Source organism: Fukomys damarensis, unplaced genomic scaffold (genome assembly GCF_012274545.1).
Source record: "Fukomys damarensis isolate Sample0158 unplaced genomic scaffold, DMR_v1.0_HiC HiC_scaffold_18, whole genome shotgun sequence".
Taxonomy (NCBI): Eukaryota; Metazoa; Chordata; class Mammalia; order Rodentia; family Bathyergidae; genus Fukomys; species Fukomys damarensis.
This window is the reverse complement of record NW_022900930.1, coordinates 35,143,225-35,165,063: the sequence shown is the minus strand read 5'-3', so window position 1 is coordinate 35,165,063 and position 21,839 is coordinate 35,143,225. Positions and strand designations below refer to the sequence as shown.

The window sequence follows — 21,839 nt, the reverse complement described above, 5'->3', positions numbered from 1 at the left end:
TATGTAACCAGAGTTCAAAGTTTGTATAAATGAAGTTCCCCTTCTACTATTATCAATAATGTAAGAACTGGAAATAAATAAGCTAATATTTTAATTAAATTTCATTTATATTGGCATAATGATTTCATTCTTCCTGGGGAGTTGGCACCTCCATCTCTGGGTCCTCTTCCCTTTTGCAGAAAATCTATCTCCTTGTTTCCTATTATCTGCTTTTGGTTTGCTCTTCATTTATAGTTTGGTTTTTCATGTAAGAGAAACCATGCAACAAAGTGTGAGGAACATACCTACAAGTCCCAGAGCTTAAGAGGCTCAGGCAGGAAGATTATTACAGGTTGGAAGCCAGCCTCGGCTGCATGATAAGTTCAAGGCTGGTCTGAACTGCATAGCAAGACCCCGACTCCGTAAGAAAGAGAGCAACCACAGAAAATGTAAGCTTACATGTCTCATGTATTTCACTTAACATGGTCTCGAGGTACATCCTTTTCCTACAAATGACTCAGGTTTATCCTTCTTTGTGGCAGAGCAGTAGTACTCCACTGTGTAAATACCACATTTTCTTTATCCATGCATCTATTGATGAACATGTGAGCTACTTCAAATATTTAACTATTATGAATTGTGCTGCTATGAACTAAGTTGTGCATCTGTCAGTGTAACATGATATCTAACTCTGTCAGGAAAATGCCTTAAATGGGGATAGCTTGGTAAAATGGAATTTCTATTTTTAATTTTGGAGGAATCTCTGTAGTATTTGTACTGTTTTACATTCCCACCAACATGTAGAAGAGTTCCTTTTTCCTTGCAGCCTCGCCAGCATTTGTTATTATTTGATTTTTGTTATGATAATTATTCTTTATGGGGAAGATGAATCTCTGTTGTTCTACTTTGCATTTCTCTAATGGCCAGAGAAGTTGAACTTTTTAAATATATTTACTGGCCATTTGTACTTGTTCTGAAAAATGTCTATTCATTTCAGTAGCCTATTTTTTTGATTGGGTCTTTTATTTTGGGGGATCTAATTTTGTCAGTTCTATATATAGTCTCAGTATTCGCCCTCTATCTGAGGAATAGCTGACAAAAAATTTTCCCATTCTGTAGGGTGTGTCTTCTCTGTAAGTTGCTTCCTTCGCTGTACAGAAGCTTTTTAATTGGATATGGTTCCATTTGTTGGCTCTTGGTGCCATTTCTTGGGCATCTTAGGTTCTTGTCAGAAAGCCCTTGCCTAATCCCATGCCTTCAAAGATTTCACCTATTTTATCTTCCAGTATTTCTGCTTTAACATTTAGTTATTTGATCAATGTTGGTTTCAGTTTAACAAATAAAGGTCTAGATTTATCTTTGGCATATGGACAGCCAGTTTTCCGAGCATCATTTTTTAAAGAGGCTATCTTTCCTCCAGCAAAAGTGTTTGTCCCCTTTGTCAAATATCAGATACCTCAGTGTGCCTGGGTTTGTTTCTGCCTCCTCTATTCTGTTCCACTGATCAACATGTCTGTTTTTCTGTGCCATTACCATATGTTTTTATCACTGCAGCTTTGTGATATAACCAAGGTCTGTGATTCTGTTACCTAATGCTTTGCTCATATTGTCCAAGATTGCTTTTGGTAGTCTGATATCTTCTGGTTCCATACGAATTTTAGGATTGTCTTTTCTAGTTCTCTGAGAATTGCTGTTCGTATTTAGAATAGGACTGTGTAAAGTCTGTGTATCAGTTTTGGAGGGATGGTCATTTTGACAATATTGGTTTTGCCTATTTGGGAACAAGGGATGTATTTCCATTTTCTGCAGTCTTCTTCAATCTCCTTTTTTAAAGTACTGTAGCTTTCATTGTAGAGGTCTTCCACTTCCTTGGTTAAGTTAATTCCTAAGTATTTAATTTTTCTTGATGCTATTATGAATGGTATTGTTTTTCTAATTTCTTTCTCAGTGAATTCCTTATTAGTATATAATAACACTATTGATTTTTGTGTGTTGATTTTGTATTCTGCTACACTACTTAAATTTGGTTACTTTTTTTCTTTTTTTTCTTTTTTTTTTTTTATTTGTATGAGGGATTGAACTCAGGACCTTGCACTTGCAAGGCAGGTGGCAGCACCACTGAGCTAAATCCTAGTCCTGGTTATTAATTTTATAAGTGTTTTGGCAGAATATTTTCCTCAGGAATGTTTTAAAAATCTTAATTCTACATTATATATCCTACCTGCATCTTAAATTTTAAGAAATTTTTGCAAAATAGCACTTTCTAATGAACACTCTCACTTGCAACTACCTTAAGTGCCTTTTAGAACGTGGTTTTTTGGGAAAGTGTGAAGAATAAACTCTCCTCTTGATGTAGACACTGAAGCTGTCAAATTTTGGCATTGAAATAGATTTAGAGATTTTCTCATGAGAGGACATGGCTCACCCCTCTAAGAATACAAACAACTTGAGGGTGGGGACCATAAATTATTTTTCTCATGTCTGCAGTTGTATGATATTATGACAGCATACTCTTAAAAATACTCAACAAGTAGATAGATGAATTCTAAAAGCTCTTGGAGCTGTGCCTGGGAAGAAATTCCATACTTTATCTCGAAAATCTTTCCTGAGCTGGGCACAGTGTTGCACACCTCTAATCCTAAGTACTTGGGAGCCTGAGGTAGATGGAAAGTTTGAGGTCAGCTTGAGCAATTTATTTTTTTTCCATTGTTTATTGGTACATTTAAAGCAAACAATAGTTACATTTATCATTGGGACCTATACCTTTACATGATATGTCTTGGTTCTTGTTTTTTCCCCATTCCCCTGCCCTCCCTTTACCCTTCCCTATTTACAAAGACTTTGCTTCCATTTTTACATTTTTTCACATCTTTCTCTTCCCTTATTTTTTTCCCTCCCTTTCTGCTTTCCCTTTAGCCATTTTCTTCCTATTTCACACTTCCAATTATACTTTATTTATACTTTGAACCAATTGAACCGTATTTATACTTTAAGTTTTTCATACCAGAGAAACTATTTGATATTTACTGAAGTGTGTCCTATTTATTCCACGTAAGAGTATAGCCTCTATGTGCATCCATTTAGCTATGAATGTTTCTAGAAAGTACCTGTCTCCAAATAAATTTTAAAATTGGTGAAAAATGTTGCGGGGCAGTATAGTAGAGTACTTGCCTGCTTGTGAGGCCCAGCTTCAATCATCAGTACAAAAAATAAAAATCTATCTTACATTAACCTCTTCACATTTATAGTTCAGTGTTTTATCTAAATTAGCACTTAAATGTATTTAATATATTTTACTACCTTTTTCTTTATGCTAGTAAAAATATATAATGTATCTATCTTCTTAAATTTCTGTGCAGTACACTATTGTCAACTGTTGTCAACAACGTACAGATCTCTAGAATATTTTCATCTTGAATGTCTGCAACTCTATCCCTTCCGCCCAGCAGCTCCCCATGCCCACCCCCTGCAGCCTGTCTGCTGCTAAGAAAATGACTGGATACCTTATAAGTAGAATCTTTGTTTAAAAATGATTAAGATGTGATACATGCACAAATTTCCAAGGTAAATATATTGTTATATATTGTAGAAATGTACTAATAAAAAAATCATATGAGAACAATAACTAAAACAAAAGCAGAAGCCTAAATATCCTTTAATCTCCATTCATTTACTTTCCACTACTGAAGTATGTAGGGAATCTGCCTTTACTGTCTCTTCAGCTCTGTCTTAGAGTTTCCTAATTTTCTATCTCAATCAAAATTAATAAATGAAAAAACTATCCCTTTAACTTAACTCAAAAAAGGTAAAATCTTGCTTTCTCTTTTTTCTGTCATTTGTCCATTACTGTTTGAATAATCTCAGTTTAAGCTATTGTTTATTTTTATTGGTGTTCTACATTTGTCCTAGTTTCTCATACCACATTTAAACATCAAACTGAAGAATATGCTGAAAAAAATGTGATTTTTCAAAACTCTTGAACCTGCACTACTGTATCATATAAACAAGTTTCTATTGAGCAATATCATTGTTAAAAATTTCAAAAACAAGATCATGTCTTTCCATCGGGATGTAATGTTTTGACATAAAAGCCACATTTTTAATTTTTAGCAAAATCTCAAGTAGTCCCTTAACCAGATATCTATGAGCATCATCAGGAACAAAGAAGGAGTAAAGTTTACTGGTAGGATGAAACATAAGAAGGATTGAGAAATATAATAATACTCAGGATGCCTAGAGGTCATAGTTCTTGCTAATACAAAAACCATATATATCTGACCCTATAATGCAGCATCAAAAACTGTATACTTTGATAATATTTGGATGCAATTTGGATAGATACATTAATTTTTAAAAATTACAGTGCTCTATTTAATTATGTTTGCCTTTGGGGAATGACATTAGGGGTTTTAAATATAGAGGGGATTGAGTTATAAAGGAAGGCTTTTACTTTTCATCTTATACTTTATTGTTTAATTTATTTGCTTTGATACATATTATAAAAAATCAAAATATTTAAAGATCTTAATAGACAAAAATGTTTTTTATTATATGATAGCACTTGTAACCATAGTCATTAATTCTTTTCTGCAGTGTTTGATAGATACATTGTGTTTTGGGACCAGTTAGGTCCCATGGATGGTCAAATTGAGAGAGAAAGCACTATTCTACAGGCCTGGAAAGTTTGCTAATGGGAGGATGTTGGAAAGGAGGTTGGGAAAGAGGGTCTGACTGCTTCAAGGTGAATTGATGGTTTATTTCACTCTGATAAATTCATTTCTAGAGGAGATTTGTACCCTGGTTATCGCTGAGACTTTCCCTGAAGATGCAGGGGTCTTTACCTGTTCAGCAAGAAATGATTTTGGATCAGTGACCAGCACTGCCCAGCTGGTTGTCACCCCAGGTACGTGAGAAGTCAAAACTGACTGGGTTCTGTTCCCTGCTCTAATGTGCTTTGCCACAAGCGGAAAGCAACTGTCCCAGGTAGAGTGTCACCCATTAGGAATGCTGGCTGTCACTCCAGGAGATTCCAGAACAATCAACCATTTCATCAGGAAACAGAAGGCTGTGGGGGGAGGGGAGCAGCGGGGTGAGGCTGGAGTACAAAAGGGTAACAACACTGCAACGACTGAGGAGTCTGGAGCTGTTTTTTAAAATCATTCCATCTCTGTCTTGAAGACAATGGAGCTAGTTTCCAAACATTTCATGGTAACCTAGAATCATAATCACCGCAGAAGGTCACCTCTAAATCAGAGGTGCAGCTCTGTTCTCAGCCGTGTAAACATGTGAGATCTGGAGATACTTTTACAAGTACATCATTGTCTAATCCTCTTAAGAAGCTTCTGAAAAGGTAATGCAAGACAAATGTGGTGTAATTCAGAAGAGCTGTACAGACCTTAAAAATCAAATTTCATTGATGATATAGCTCGTGACAGTAAATAACTTTGATATAAAAAATAAAACAATATATTCTAATATTGAAACCAATATTTTAAAATATATGGCCATTTTTAAATTCAAAAACTTACCACCACAGAGGGAAATATAAAACAGCTTTTTAAAAATTAATTAATCCATTTAGCGACTGCAGAGTTTGCCCCCCAAAAAATGTATACAACTTCAGGAAAAGAAAAACTTGTAAAAATATTTTAACACTGAATTCATTGGGATATCATGAGATTAATACACGTTACCTTTGGTCTCTACAATTACAAGAGGTGCTTAAGATAGTGGCCATTAGCTTCCAGACATTTATTTGTATGGCTAACTGCTGCTTGGGTAACCTTGGCCATTGAGATTGCTGCACATGCATTTTCAATCTCTTCTCTAAGGGCCACAGTGTAGTAGCTCTTCTGCCATATACAGCATTCTCTAGGGACCCCCATATGAGGGTAACACCATCTGTTGATAAAGCATCATACTATTATTCTTTTTTTGCAAACTGTATTTTTGAGTATTACTATTGCGCTTTACTTTACCTTATGCTGATTTCCTCATCTCTGTTAGTAATCATACAAAGACTTTTTAAATATCTCTTTTACCAGGTCTGACGCCTAAGTAGTAATTCACACTTAAGTAATAAGTGAGTCTCTAGTTGAATAAGACAGACTTTGAAAGAACAATTGAATCTCCCTTTGATTCCTAGAAGAGGAAGATCTTGGGGCTAGGTGGCAGCAGAGGCACAAACAAAACTAGTTTGGGAATGTTATGAGACCAAATTGCAAATGCTTTTTCATTTTAATTAAGAATAGAAATTCAAAGTTCATCTGCATGAAGAAGTGATGAAAGGAATGAGCAGTTTCAGTGGTCAAAGGAAACCCCAGAATCATAATCGGAGATACTTAGCAGGAAATATTCCAGCATTTTGATTCTGAGTTGCTGTAAAGACTCTCCTATCCAATGGTCACCGTTGCCGTGCTCAGACAGCACACTTGGATTCTGAATTTCATACTGTTGAGGGTAACAAGCTGAAAACAAAAAAACTCTCATACTGAGCCTGTAGTTGTGGCAATCATTTGACGTGGAAAAACATTTTTCTATAAGATCATGAGACATTTTGCTTTACCTCTTGTCTTTACTTCCTTAGCTCTAAACCAGAGAAAATCCATATAAAACCTTTATAGTTTGAGCCACTGCTTATAAACAGATAGGATGTTCCATTGGATCCATGGGCGAAAAAGTGAAAGGACAATACACTATTGGTTGATACTGTCTGATGCTATTTTTTTACTGAGTTCTATCTTTAGCTATCCTTTAAAATTCGCTGATGAATCCATTGCTAGGTGGTTTCCCCATCCGTGAGCTCAGTCCAGAAGTGAGACAAGTAGCAGCCGCTCACAAGAGCTGGGCCTCCAGTTGGCAGTGTTTCTGTGTCCAGTGAGAGCAGCACACTACCTCTTCTCTAACAGGACACAGGGATCCTTAGAACTATGACAGCGTGAAATTTAATTGTTGAACTAGTAGCATCTTATTATTTCTTTCCTCTCTTTCCCCTCCCTTAACCAACACAGAGAGCTGCAGTCACAATACAATGGGAAACTCCAACAAGGATCACTTTCCACCTCCCCCTCCAATCTTGGAGACAAATTCCTTTGAGTTGGCTTCCAAGAAACCATCTGAGACCCAGCAGGGGAACAGACCTGATTTCGGCCTCAGCATGGCAGCCCTTCACATGCAATTCAATTCTGCTGAGAGAGAAACGAATGGAGTCCATCCCAGTCATGGAGTAAATGGACTGATCAACGGCAAAACTAACGGTAATAAATCTCTGCCAACACCAGCTGTCCTGCTTTCGCCTACTAAGGAGCCACCGCCTCTGCTTGCCAAACCAAAACTGTGAGTGTTTCTGCATGGTTTTTTAATACTTTCTATATTCCTGCTTAATTTCCTCTCTAGTTAGAAAAAAGTTTTGCTTGGATTCAACTTTGTGGCAAGTCGTCTCTTCTTTGGCAGGCTGTCCCTGAGTGATGTGACCCTGCTGCTAACTGGGGCCCTTTAACAATATAAAAGATACCTAAAAATGAAGAAAATGAGTGAGAAGCTTGGTGAAACCTGCCCTTTGCTAAAATCTGTAAGCTATTAGGGCTGTGAAAATATCCCTGGGTGGCATGGCCTTCCAACATGTGGCCAAAGATGCAGCCACTCCCCAGAATAGATGGAAAAGGGGAGGGTGACTTTAAGCCTTCTGTTAGAGCATTGCCAAATATTTTAAATATAGTGATCAGTAAGGAGATCTGAGATAGATAAGAGGATGCAATAAAGAGAGTGTTAATTCAGTGCGCAGTTCCTGGCAAGGGGAGTGAAATCAGACATTCGGGCCCGTCAGGAAGAACAGTGCCCTTCAACAACACAACCTGCTTGACTTTGGAATTCCAGGAAGCTGCATAGACCACCTTCATATTTGATTTCCAGTATTTTATTAGAAGGACAAACCTTGAATTTGGGCAGTCTCATTGGATGTGGACTGTTTCCATTGGCACCACACAGTTGTTATGAATGGAGACATTACAGTGTCAGAGAGAGAGACAAAAACCCATTAACTGGAAAGGCTCTATCATAGCATAACAGACCTTGAATTTCTGCCCTGACAGAGGTCAGTGGAAATGTAAGAGTCATATGGAATGTGTATGCATTCTACCAGGTCGCATTTCCATGAGAATGAATTTGCTGGAATCTGGGAAAGCACCTTCTATTTTCCTATAATGTCTGATGTTTTTGAGTTGGGGCAGGAAAGGATTTCTGGAAAATAGGAATTATTCTTTGTTTCCATACTCCACTGTTGTCTTTTCTGTGATCAGCTCATTTGTTGGTAATGTTAAAATTTATAAGATATTTGAAATAGAGAAAGCCTTATATCTGTACATCACCTTCTTGTTTATTTCGTGATTGTTAGACTAACAGAATAGCAAACCACACAGATGGGCAGGAAATTTTATGCGATTAAATTTCCTGGACAATCTTGTGTTGCAGTTTTAAAACTCTTCCTATTACTATCCCACAGTTAATTCTGTTTTCTGTTCTGGCTGTTTTTTAAGGAAGTAGGGTTACTGACCAGGTTTGTCTACCGTAAGCTGATAGGTTAACACTTAAGGCCTGTGTTCCTGCTCTACCGAAAGCCTGAACAGGTAAAATGAACTAAATCATGGTGGCTATAAAGGAGATTTACACTCTTATAGCACCAGCCATAAAATTAATTGCCCCTGCTGACTTCTTTCATCTTTGCATTTTGAATTTGTATTTTCAGTGCTTTTAATGAAACAAGGGACCTGCTCTCCTGGGGAAGAAAGGACGAATGTGTTTGATGAGTAGGCCTTGACCGAGCTCTTGATTAAGTGAAGTGTATCTGCTATAATAACCATCATAAATTGAATATAAATCACAGGAGAGTAAACAAGCTTTTACAGCCTTTCTTATCTCAGGCATTTCAACAGCTGTTCAGCTTTTAGCTCTGCTGTAGTGATGCTGTGGGTGTATGGCTCATGCCTACAAAGGATGGGCAAAATAATTTTGTGGTTATTAAGAAGATAAGTAGATTTAGCACACGTTTGAAGAGTGACATCGTGATTTGCTTATTAGTGAGATTTTCAAGGTACAATAAGAAACAGGAAAAGGGATCATTAGTGTTTGAAATTAAAGAGATCATTCTTCTGTCATGAGGAAATTTAGGAAAAGACAAAGCAAATATCTAATACAAACCCTGGTAGTTTAGACATAACATTTACTTGTACTATTTATTTCCTAAAATCTTTGTGTGTTTAAATATTTTCCCAGGGCATCACTTAAAATTTTTTCTTATTTCATAAATTACCTGTCATATAACTAGGTAGAAAATAATGTAATAATTTTAATATATATTAATTTTTATATTTTCCTGGCTTAAACTTTACTGGATTTTACTTTAATTACAAAAAAAATTTATGCTGATGTGAGAATTCAAGCAATATAAGCATAATTAAAGGCAAAGTTCATACTCTCTGCTTTCTCCTCTTCCAACCCACTTCACAAGGTGACCTGGGCCATTGGTTTGATCTGAAGCCCAGATTCCTTTCTCTATTAGCAGGGTCATTCAGGAAAAGGTTTGCTCATTGTTCAAAATGTTGCGTGAATTGTCAGGGAAATACCATGAAATGACATAGACAAATAATTTAGAGTAGCTAATGGCTATGGATCACTGTCAAGTAAAACTGTTACATAATGTCTATTGCTTTTCATACATTCGAAAAAAAAATGGTAATTTTTTGCTTCTTGTGGTCAGCTGTGAAAAAAATATAGTTTGCTCTACTCTTTATTTCATAAGTTCATGCTTTCATTCCTTTTCTAGAAGGAGAATTTTATATTTGTAAGCTTTTTTGCATCTCACACATCTTCATCGTTTGTAATCAAACTAACAGGTAGCAATTAGGAGGGGGCAAGCAATAGGAATTGAAATATTTACTCTCACAATAAATTAATCTGAAAGTGCTATATTATTTGTCAGATTCCCCTGTGAGAAAGGGCTTCTCCAAAAAGAAAATCTCTTGGCAGTTTTTCCTTGCATATAGCTTCAATAATGATCTTGGGAAGAGAAAAAATGCCTATGCCTAACGTGACCAGATGAAAATGTCATTAACTAAGTCTAACCCCATCTCTATCAGCCAGGAGAAGTGTTCTCCAGTAGATCCGCAAGCATCTTACAGCTCCCCTAGGTCTGTAGTACTTGGCCATCAGGACAAGTTTCCTACCCAGCATTACAGAGGTTTCTTCACGGGTCAGGGACCCACGAGGTCTCCCCCAGCCTCAACTCATCCCACCCACAGTGTAGATTGTGGGTCTGCTGATCTACATCATAGAAGAGACTTGCAGAATGTCTCAGTGAGAAGCATAAAGAAGTTTCTTAAGCAGATTTAAAGATGTACACACAGAGAGAAAGTATGGGCGAGGGGCACTGTGGTCCCCACGGGGGTTTTATGTGTTCCTGCGGATGTTCAACATTCCTGGTGCCTGTCAGGTCATCCCTTCAGTGGGCTGCGTTAGAATGCAAACCATTTGCATGTGTTTGAAGTTTATAGGTATGCCACCCACGTGACAGTGCTGTTTCTTTGAGGGGAAAAGTCTGTGGAACTTGTGAATCAATATTGGAGGAAAAAGAGAGAGGTTCAATTTACAGATGAAAAGCATGCCCCAGTCTTTAAAATCCTTAGAAGTTTTGTGGAGTTAGTTTCCTAAATGGGAAAAGGCACTGTAACATTGAGTAACTTTGATCGTGCCCTGAAGTTGCGGTTTTCTCTGTTTTTAAATTAATTTTGTTGGTGCATTTTAGGCACACATAACATTCATCATAGAGAGTTTGTACACACACATGATATATCTTAATTCTTCTTTTTTAGCCTTACCCCTACAATCCCTCTTCCTCTCCTATTTACAGAAGCTTTTTTTCCATTTTTCCTTTTATTTCCTTTTTTCTGTTTCCCTGCCTTCTTTTCCCCCTCTCCCCTCACTATTTCACCTTTCCACTTCAACATTTTCTTCCCTTTTTGCAATATCTATTATACATTTTAGTTTTTATTTACACTTCTGGTTTCTCACATCAGAGAAACCATGTCGTATTTGAATATGTGTGTCCAATTGATTTCACTTAAGAGTAAGGTCTCAAGGTGAGTCCACTTAACTATAAATGACCATATTTGTCCTTTATATGGCTGAGCAACACTCCATTGTATTTTTAAAAAGCCACATCCTTTTTTATTCCTTAATCTATTAGTGGGTATGAGGGCTATTTCCAAGATTTAGCTATTACAAATTGTGCTGCTATAAACATGGCTGTGCACATATCACTACAGTATGATGCTTTTAATTCTTGTGGGAAGATACCAAGAAGGAGAATACATGGGTCAAATAGAACCTCTAATTTTAGTTTTTTGAGGAATCTCCACACTGATTTTTATAGTGGTTGCACCAGTCTGCAACACCAAAAGTGTAGAAGGGTTCCTTTCTCCCCACAGCCCTGCCAGCATTTGTTATTGGTTGGTTTCTTGATAATAGCCACTATTTGTAGCATGTGATAGAATCTCAGCGTTGTTTTAATTTGCATCTCTTAAATGACTGGTGATACTGAATATTTTTTCATATATTTATTTGTGTTTATGTTTCTTCATCTGAGAAGTATCTATTCATTTCAGAAGCCAGTTTTGAATTGGATCTTCAAATTTGGGGATTCTGATTTTATTTGAGTTCTTTGTGTCTTCTAGATATTAGTCCTTTATCTGATGAACAGCTGGAAAAAAATTTTCCCCACATTGTGGGTTGTCTCTTCACTCTATTGGTGGTTTCTTTTGCTATGCAAAAAAGTTTTTCATAAAGTGAGATCCCAATTGTTGATTCTTCGTGATATTTCTAGTGTTACGGGAATTTTGTTCATAAAGTCTTTGCCTATACCAGTGTCTTCAAGAACTCTACTTATTCTATCTTCCAGCAGATTTAGTGTTTCTATTTTAAAATTTAGATCTTTGGTCCATTTTGATTTTAGTTTAGTGCACAGTGAGACATATGGGTCTAGTTTTAGTCTTTGCACTCGGAAAGCCAATTTTTCTAGCAGCATTTATTAAAAAAGCTATCTTTCTTCCAGTGAAGGTGTCTGGCTCCTTTGTCAAAGATAAGGTGGCTGTGTGTATTTGGAGTTGTTTCTGCATCTTTTGGTCTATTCCACTGATTCTCGGATCTGAGTTTTTTTCCAGTGCCATGCTGTTTTTATCACTGTAGTTTTATAATACAATTTCAAGTCTGGGATTGTGATGCCCCCGGCCTTGCCTTTGTTGCCCAGAATTGCTTTTGTTATTTTAGGTCTCTTCTGGTTCCAAATGAATTTTAGGATTGTTTTCTCTAATTCTGTGAGGTATGCTATTGGTATTTTAATCAGGATTTCATTAAATCTATATAACAATTTTGGAAATATGGCCATTTTCACTATATTGGTTCTTCCTACCCAAGAACAAAGGATATCTTTTCATTTTCTGATATTCTCTTCAATCTCATTTTTCAGAGTACTGTAGTTTTCCACGTAAAGGTTTTTTACTTCCTTCATCAGGTCAACTCCTAATTATTTCTTTTTTTTTTAAATGCTATTGTTAAAAGTGTTGTTCTTCTCTCAGTGTTATTTGTTATTTGTATACAGGAATGCTATTGATTTTTGAGTGTTAACATTGTATCCATCTATGCTACTGAATTTGGTTGTTAAATTTAGAAGTTTTTTGGTGGAGTTTTGGGGGTCTCCTATGTAGAGCATCATGTGATCAGCAAATAATGATAATTTAACGTCTTCATTTCCTACCCTTATTGTTTTTATTTCTCTTCTCTAATTGCTTTTGTGAATGTTTCCAGAACTATATTGAATAGGAATGGTGATAGTGGACATCTTGTCTTTTTCCTGATTTCAGAGTGAAAGCCTTCAGTTTTTGACCATTTAGAATGATATAGGCTGTTGGTTTGTTATAGCTAGCTCTCATCAGTTTGAGAAAAAGACCATCTAGTCCAATTGCCTATAGGATTTTATCATGAATGGGTGTTAGACTTTGACAAATGCTTTTTTCTACTGAGATGATCGTGTGGTTTTTGTCCATTGCTGTGTTAATACGGTGTATTACATTTATTGATTTGCATATGTTGAACTATCCCTGCACCCCTGGGATACATGGTGTGTACATGGTGTATAAACTTCTTGATGATTTGCTGTATTTGGTTTGTCAGTATCTTATTGAGGATTTTTTCATCTGTGTTCATTAGGAAAACTGGCCTATAATTCTCTTTTTTGCTTTGATCCTTCTCTCATTTTGGCATCAGGCTAATGCTTGCTTCCAGGAATGAATTTGGGAGTATTGTTTTCCCTTTAATCCCATTAAGGAGTTTGAGAAATAGCAGCATTAGGGCTTCACTAAATTTCTTGTAGAATTCAACAGTGAATCGGGACTTCAGCTTTTCTTTTGGTGGGTTTTTAATTACATCTTCAATTTCATTCATTGATATTGAGTTATTTAGAATTTTTCTATCTTCTAGACTCTAGAAACAATGTTCTCACTCATATAGAAAGAACAAGCAAGAAAAGGATAAAAAATACAAAGCAAAGAAAGGAAGAAAAGTAGAAAAAAAAATGTCCACTTCAGAGTGTGCCTGTTATGTCACTGGTTGACAGAGGAGGCATACAGAGCCCAGATCCTTGTTGACTGATTCCACCAGGCCAGAAGTAGAATCATGGCAGTGGTGGATAATCCCAGCAAAACAGAGCCTTTAGTTCCACTGAAGTTCAGGCTGTTTCCGATTTTTTGCGATAAGGCTGAGGCCCGGGTTTTTAAACCCACAATACTCCAAATGACTCCTGACAACTTGAACTCAGTTTTGCCTCCTCCTGACACTTGGAGCTGCTAGATGGAGCCAACCTTCGGTTTCTCTGAGTTCTGAATTCCATTGGCCCCTTTCCAAAATGGCTACTGGCCAATCACCCTCTCCTGAGGGGAGTGTGAACCCAAATAACTCACCAGCCACTGCAGCCCACAGCATCCACTGGAGAGTTTCTCTGTGAAGTCCTGTGGGGTTGCCTGTAGTCACTATGCCTCTGCAGGTCTGAGCTGCCCCTCCCCTACCATGAGCCCAGCTCAGGGAGAAAACTGTGCTCGCCACCTCCTTCCCCAACATCGTGGTCCCTCTCTTTGCTCACTTCATGAGCTTTAATTCTCATTTCATACCCTTGCTGGGTCCTGGGGACCCGCATTTCTCCTTTTTTTCCTCATATATATTCCAGTGACTGGATTCCAAATATTGGAAGAGGCTGTTTCTCTGCTTCTCACCATTCTGCCATCTTCGCCTACAGTTTTTTTTTTTAAGTATAGTTTAAAAATTATCATTTTCCTTCTCTCCTTTCCATCTATCTCTATGCTACCTGAGCATCAACTTCAGTTTCTACATCTCCCGCTGTCTTTGCCTCTGACACTGTCCCTTAAGTATAAACTGAGCATAATTAAATGTCTGCAGTTTGGTACGTGCCAGAGGCCCAGCACCCTAGATCTGAAAAACTGCTTTATCACTTGCTGTGGGGCCAAGAAGTGTGCAGGCACTACACAGGAAGACTTCAGGAGAGTTATTCCTGTGCCTCAATGACTGATACTCATAGTCTTCTCTGACAATACAAAAGCAGTAACACCACACTTCACTCATATCTTGCCAGAGGGAACATGGAGTGAATAAGCAAAAACAAACTTGTTCATTTTCATAGTCTTTTCCTTATTTTTGTGTGCACCAAATAATTGAGTTGCTGCCTTTTCCTAGAAATGATGCCTGAAGATGCAAAATAAACCTGGAGCTCAAGCCAGCCATGTGGCACAAACCTATAATTCCAGCTACTCAGGAGGCTAGCACAGGAGGGTTGAAAGTCTGAGCCCTTCCTGGGCAACTTAGACCCAAAAATAAAATTTTAAAAAGGGATGGGGATATAGCTCAATGTCAAAGTGCCCCTGGATTCAACTCCTACCACCAAACAAAAAAGAAAACACACACACACACACACACACACACATATAAACTCACACTCAAAACAAAATAAAAACACCCTATGGCTCAGTATGAAAATCCCTGCTTCACTTTTTTCTTACTAAAAAAAACTGCCCTTTGGAAGACACGCATATGCATGGAATTCCTAGAAAGAAGCCCTGGATGACATCTGTGAATGGTAAATCTAATAGGCAATCTTCAAAGCCTGGAGAACAGTAAGGTCATGTTTTTCCAGGGAGCCTACCTCTTACACTGAACCAAACAACACACTATTTTCAAACCCCATTTCTTTCTTCCTTTTCTGTGTTCTTCCTATGTCTTGCAGAAGGAAGATAGGATCTAAATCCTAAACCTATGAAAAAGCAATGAGCAAGCTTTGGATTTTAGAAGCAAGATGGGGCAAAAGGGACAGTTATGTTCATTTGCCACTGCAGAGCCAGAGCGCCACACTGCCATAAAAGCCTATCGTGTTTTGACTGGGAAAATGAAAATGAAATGTTTTAAAATGTTTTTCGCAGTGAATCAATAGTTCTCTCTGCTCCTTTTCTTACCATTTGTTCTTCTCCCAGTTTCTAAAGAAAAACTAGTAGCATTGCTTCTCTCTCTGTCTCTGTCTCTCTCTCTCTGTCTCTCTCTCTGTCTCTCTCTCTTTCAGTGCTGAGTATCAAACCCATGGCCTTACACAGGCTAAGCAAGCATTCTACCATTGAGCTACACCTCCCAGACCTTATTTCCTCTCCTAAAGGGGCAAAATGATTTCAGGTTGAATCAGTCCTTTCAACATAATTGCAATCATAGCTTTTGCTTCTGTCTTTGTTCTTGTGTTCGCTCCCACATTTAGACAGCTATTGTTTCTGCAGATCTTGTCTCAAGAGGGGCGTGTTCTATAAACTTACTCATACTAAGGTATCAGGGATTTGACAAAGTGAAGCTGCATCTTCATAATGATAAGCCCTGTACAAATTCTGAGAAATGTCTTCACTGCAGGTGAAAGGAATGAGACGATCTGTTGGAGAGACAGAAGAGAAGGAAATAGCAGTCTGTATCACTCCCTTCATCAGTGGTTCAACTGTGCCAGGCTTTCTATATTTGGAAGTTGCTTATGGGTCCCCCACACTCCTCAACACACATTTAAGTACAAGTTGTTCCCTTGCTTGGAATATCTTACTCCCTGGAATGTTCTGCTGCTAATGGCTGGCTCCTTCTTGTCTTTCAAACCTCAGCTTAATGTCACCCCCTTTCTCAACCACCCAATCAAAACCAACCACCCAGCCTCCCTCCGGTAAATCATCCTCTTTAATTACTGCATGCACATAATTATTCCTGATAGTTGTTTACTTGCTTTTTGATTTGTGTACTCCTTTGCCCCACAATTACACCAGCTTTCTGAAAGTAGAAACCTTCCCTGTCTTTCTTTATCCCTTGATCACTGGATCCTGGAGCAGCAGATAGATGTTATAATAACAGATGTCCAAAAATATTTTTGAATGAATAGAGCAAGAGCAGATCAACAAGGAGGAAGAGAAAAATTTCCCAGCTTTAGAGCAATCATTTCTTCTGCTTAACTTTAAACCTAGATATATCACAGGACTTCTCTTTTCAAACTCTCCCAATTCGAGAGTTTTTTCGCTTGACAATATTTCCAACTGACATCAGCTGAACAGCTATGAAGAATTCAATAAGAATCTGGTGGGAGAGAGGTACTTTAGTAAAGTTTATCCAGTTTACTTACTTTGTGGGACCCTTTCATTGTTTCTTCATTTCTCCTGTGTTCTTATTTGATTATTATTGTGCTTTAACATGTTATGGAGAAAATGAGACATTTGGAAAGACTAGGAAGATGTTTTCTCTCTCTAGTACATACTTGCAATGTCAATTGGCCCCAGTACAATCAAACTGCTATTTCAAGGTGAGTGTACTTGACATGTTAACACTCCCAACAGATTCCAGACTTTTGATGAAGGGCTGAGAGCTTCTGTGCTACTCCCTTCCTGTCCTGTTTATGTTGGACGGCTGCTCAAACTCCAATGTGTGGCTTGGGCAGTATAACTTTGAAAGTTGAACGTTTTCCCGTCCTTTAACCTCCATTAATTTAAGGTTCAAGATCTTGCTATATTACTCTTTGGCATTAGCCTACAAATGGTTTCTAAATTGTACTCTACCACAAGCCTTACTGGGTAAACTAAACATTAAAACATGAATGGCAAAGAGGAGAGAATCAAAACAAGATGGGGTGAACTGTGTAACAAATAGCCAAAGAGATGTAATAATTGTGAGAAGGTCCTTACATGTGCATAATTGCATCCTTAAATCTAGCGCATTTTTTCATTCCGTCACTATTACTGAACATCTGCAAAATGTCAGTTAATGCTGAGTGCTGGGGACGCAAAGATGAAAGAGAGAAGAACATTATCTTTAACTGATCTATAATCTGGTGGTAGCTAAAATCATTTTGAGCCAGGGATTTAGCTCAGTGGTTCTGCCACTTGCCTCACAAGCGCAAGGTCTCAAGTCCAATCCCTGGCCAGAAAAAAAAGAAAAGAAAATAGAGCTAAAATCATTTTGACAATAACATGCATACATATGCATATATACATAAAATCCTAAACTGCTTTTAACATTACACAGGTTTTGTAAAAGAATGGACAATCCCTAAATTATATTCAATGCAAACTACTTTCTGTTCCCAATTTAACATTTAGAAGACAAACTACCCTAGTTTTGATTCAGAAGATTTAATATCTATCAGCTTCCATTTCTGGCAAGGGGATTTTCCTTATCTACAAAGTCTGGTCAAATAGCAAAGCAATTTAGTTAATAGTGGAAATGCAAGTTGTGGAAACTTCAAAATAATACTAAGGGAAAAAAATAGGGCAGAAGCTGGTCTTTTCAATTTATTCTTATAAAATCACACTGATACACACACATATCTGCACACTTACCCAGCGCTTGAAGGATGATAAATAAGGAAAGCAGGTATGATCATGGTTCTTATTCTGCAGGACTTGGCTATGCAGATATGGTCTCGACAATTACAGCGTGATGATGACTTTACATTAACAGTGTTGGTGTTGGATCATTTTGAAGACAACCCCTCCCTGAAATGGAAAGTCCAATCAAGGAAACTTCCTGAAGCATGAAACTTTTACCTACTAATATTTTGATATATTCTTTCTCATGATTTTTTTTCGTATAAACATTGGTTCTAACGTGGAGTCACATTCTTAGGTATTAGGATAGTACTACTTTGCTAGTCTCTTGATGAAGGTAGTGTTTAATTACATTCCCAGAAGAAAGTTGAATCTTTATGGGTAGAACTCCTTTTTTGTATATACTATGTCATCAGACATAACCTATCTTCGTTTGAAGTGGCACTCAACCATCAATAAGAAATTTAATATGTCCATCTCATTTTGCCTAAATGTGTATAAGAGCTGCTTTGGTAATTACAAAGTAAGTTGAAAAAGTAGTCTGTTCCAGATGGAAGTATTTTATTTTTAAAAGGAGGAACAAGGGACCAGGGATTTAGCTCAGTGGTTCCACCACCTGCCTTGAAAGTACGAGGTCCCAAGTTCAATCCCCGGTACCAAAAAAAAAAAGAGGAGCAGCTAACATCTGAAATAAGATAGAGTCACACATAAGCAACATACTTAGAGATAATTTTATGAATCTGAAGTCAAAATATTAACATATGATGTTAAGTGAAAATATAAATGATATATGTAGCTTTTTAATATCAGTTGTATGAAAAAAATAAATTGAAGGGTCAGGGATTTAGCTCAGAAGCACCATGTCTGCCTTGCAAGCACAAAGTCCTGAGTTCAATCTCAGGAACTAAAAAAATAAGGAAAAAAGAAATTATAAGTAATACACTTTTACTAACTCACACTCATAATTTGTTACGCTTTGAAAAGAAATACACAAAAACATCACGAATGGTTCTTTGAGTGGTAGGATTTGGATAAAATTATATTTTCTTATTAACTATTCCCGTCGTTCCAACTTTAAAAAAAATGGTAATGTTTACTACATATTTTCTTATTATTTCCCCTATTCCTACTTTTCAATGATGTCTATTACTCTTATAATTATAATTACTGCTTTAGAAGAAGTAAGTACTCTTGATCCCCCTCTTCCACCAACCCTCAGCCCACCCTCCTCTCCTCACAGAGGCTCCCTGTAAGTGACAGCAGCCACGCTCCATGCTGAGCAACCTGGAAGCAGAGCTCCCTGGCACCGAACGCTCGCACTGTCCCTCTTGCAGTTCCACTATTGGAAACCAGTGACTTCAGGAGCCAAATTGCATTTCTGGAGCCCATCCTAGGAGCCTTCCCCAGAAAATCCCCTGTGTCCTGAAATGACTTTGCTTCTGTGCACACATTCTCTTCTAACAACTATCCCTCCCCAGAGAAGATTCCCATGCCTTTGATTGCAATTACCCAACTCAGATGTCAGGAAAAAAAGTGACATGAAAAAGGTATTTTATAATTTTAAAGCTAAAAATGAGCCAATCATTTTGAAGACTGATATTTAATTTTTCATCATATAAAGCCTTCCACAGAAAGTAGGATGAACTTTTTTCCTCAGAAATAGTGGCATAAGTGAAAAAAATGTGATGAAGATAAGACTGAGATTCCAATTTAAACAACAATAGCATCAAGAAAAGTACGTGATGTGGGCATCTATGAAGAGGGAGAATAGTTGTGGTCACTGTGCAGTTACAAAGAGTAAAAAAGGATGAGAAAAGAGAAAAGATATCAAGGAAAGAACCTGTACGATTCTTAGAGAGAACCCAGGTGAAATTAAAGAGCAAAAACTCAAGTGAAGTTCAGCGGGCATCTTGTCTTGTGCTTCAGTCACTTTCAGAATTTAGTAAGTAGAAATAGAAGTGGTATAGCAGGAAGTCCTGGCACAGGGTAATACTATTATATTTAATGTGACAATCCTTGGAAAGTGTCTTCAAAAGCATTGTTTCAAGCAGTGTATTGGATCAGAAAAGAAAACAGATTAAGCTAGATCAGTGGTTAAGAGAAAAAGAAGGAGGAAAAAAATAATGGGATTGAAGTTATACCAAGAACAAAAATGGCTGACAGAAGTGTGGGATCGGAAAATATGGAAAGGGAATGGTGGTTGTGATCAAAGAGAGAATCTTGAAAGTGTAAATCTTAAGGAAAAACTTCCTCAAAGTGGTAAAAGAATTTGAAATATGTTTGCTTGGGTAGATAGTTTAAGTGAAGTTAAGGTCTCAGGAGTACAGGAAGTAGTCAAAGAAAAATGAAGTTAAGATGTTAAAAGCAACCCGAGCAAAGAGGACGGCAGAAAACCAAATGTTAAATAGTAAAGTCATTGAGGAAAGTGAGGAAATGGCCAAGGTCGTGGCTAACAGCAGAGAAGAGACTGGTGGTAGGTGGAGCATGGAGACTTCAAAAGAAAATCAGACGTGAAGGGATAGTAGCAAGGCTATTCCCAGAGTGGCTGTGGGAAACATGAGCAGGCAGAACCTTCCTGTTTAGAGCAGGTTGAGATGGGGTTGGTAGTATCACCAGGGAAAGCTAGATTTCAGTTTGGACAAAGCATTTCCCATGAGAAAGTTTGAGGAAACAGAGGAACGCCAGTTAGAAATAGTCAAGGAACTCCATAGATAAATGGAAGGGATCTAGAAAAGTTCCAAGGGGAGAAATGGAGAAAGAAGATAGCAGAAGAGAGCAGGAGGAGAGGCTTTGTACCCGGGTAGGTGAGACTGACTACAGAAGCATATCCTGGAGACCACGGCTGCCACTTCATGAAGAGTGACTAAGAGTACTTGTAGATGAAAGCCAATGGCGTCGTGTCCGGTATGAGTCCTACTTCTTTTTTACCCCCTATTTATTTCAGTTACATTTCAGCACTACTATCCATTTTGTCATTACCGACCTCTTCTATTCAAGTGGAACCCTGGTTGGGACTTTACTGAACAAGCCTGTTTCCTACGGTTGGATATTTTTAAATGGTTGCTCTCAACTAATGACTCTCTCATTCTATTTATTAAATTTCACTCCATGTCTACATCTTTTATTACGAGAGAATTTATTTCCGTCTACTGCAGACTGAAATACAGTAGATTGCCAATTTTTTACCATTCATTTATTTTTTCTGCGAATGTGTAAGTTTTTCATTCAAATTAATACATCATCTAATGGTGAGAACATTAGTAATGAGGAGGTTTATTTTAGTTGGTTTCTATTACATGTGTAAAGCAGATAGTTCATTTTCTCAACAAACCTAAGAATGACTGTTTCCTTCTTTGACTAAAGTTAGAATTACACAGATCTTGTGAAAAACAATGGAATTAGTGTTTTTAAATTCTTTCCATATGTGGCAAATAATTAGACGTTCTTTTGATTTTAAGAATAATGTACTTATTAAGCTAATTTAATAAAATGTATAGATTTTCATGAAGCGAGTTGTCTGAATAGGTCACATTTAAATTTGAGAACACACATTGGTTTCAGACGTTATTGTCAGAGTGCAAAAAATTCATGCCTTTCGACTTGCGGATGTGGCCCTTCCCTGGTAGATATTGCTGGCTCCTCTTTATCAAGGTTGTTTTGAGGATGTACATGGACTCTAAAGGTTTTAATGATGCCCAGAGGAAATGCTTTCATACTTAAGTACATTTATTTAATTTCTGTATCTCCATTCCAACTGTGTTTTGCTAGAGCTTCATTTTCTACATCATCTCAAACCCTGATCCTGAAACTGCCTTTGTTGTGCACACTGCTCCATTTTACAATGTTCCTCAGGTCCGTTTTGTCACTTAAGTATCTATAATACATAGCATTTGAAGGACTCCAGCTGTGAGCTTC

General features: G+C 37.4%; 1 protein-coding gene across 1 annotated transcript in view; it reads left to right on the top strand.

Annotated features, from left to right (window-relative positions):
• LOC117283223 (palladin-like) overlaps nucleotides 1–21,839 on the top strand; it is a 343,850-nt gene that overhangs the window by 181,807 nt on the left and 140,204 nt on the right. Inside the window, exons 9-10 of the mRNA XM_033765554.1 lie at nucleotides 4,763–4,882; nucleotides 6,990–7,314. Coding sequence (XP_033621445.1) covers nucleotides 4,763–4,882; nucleotides 6,990–7,314 — 445 coding nt within the window. The remainder of the gene's footprint in view (nucleotides 1–4,762; nucleotides 4,883–6,989; nucleotides 7,315–21,839) is intronic.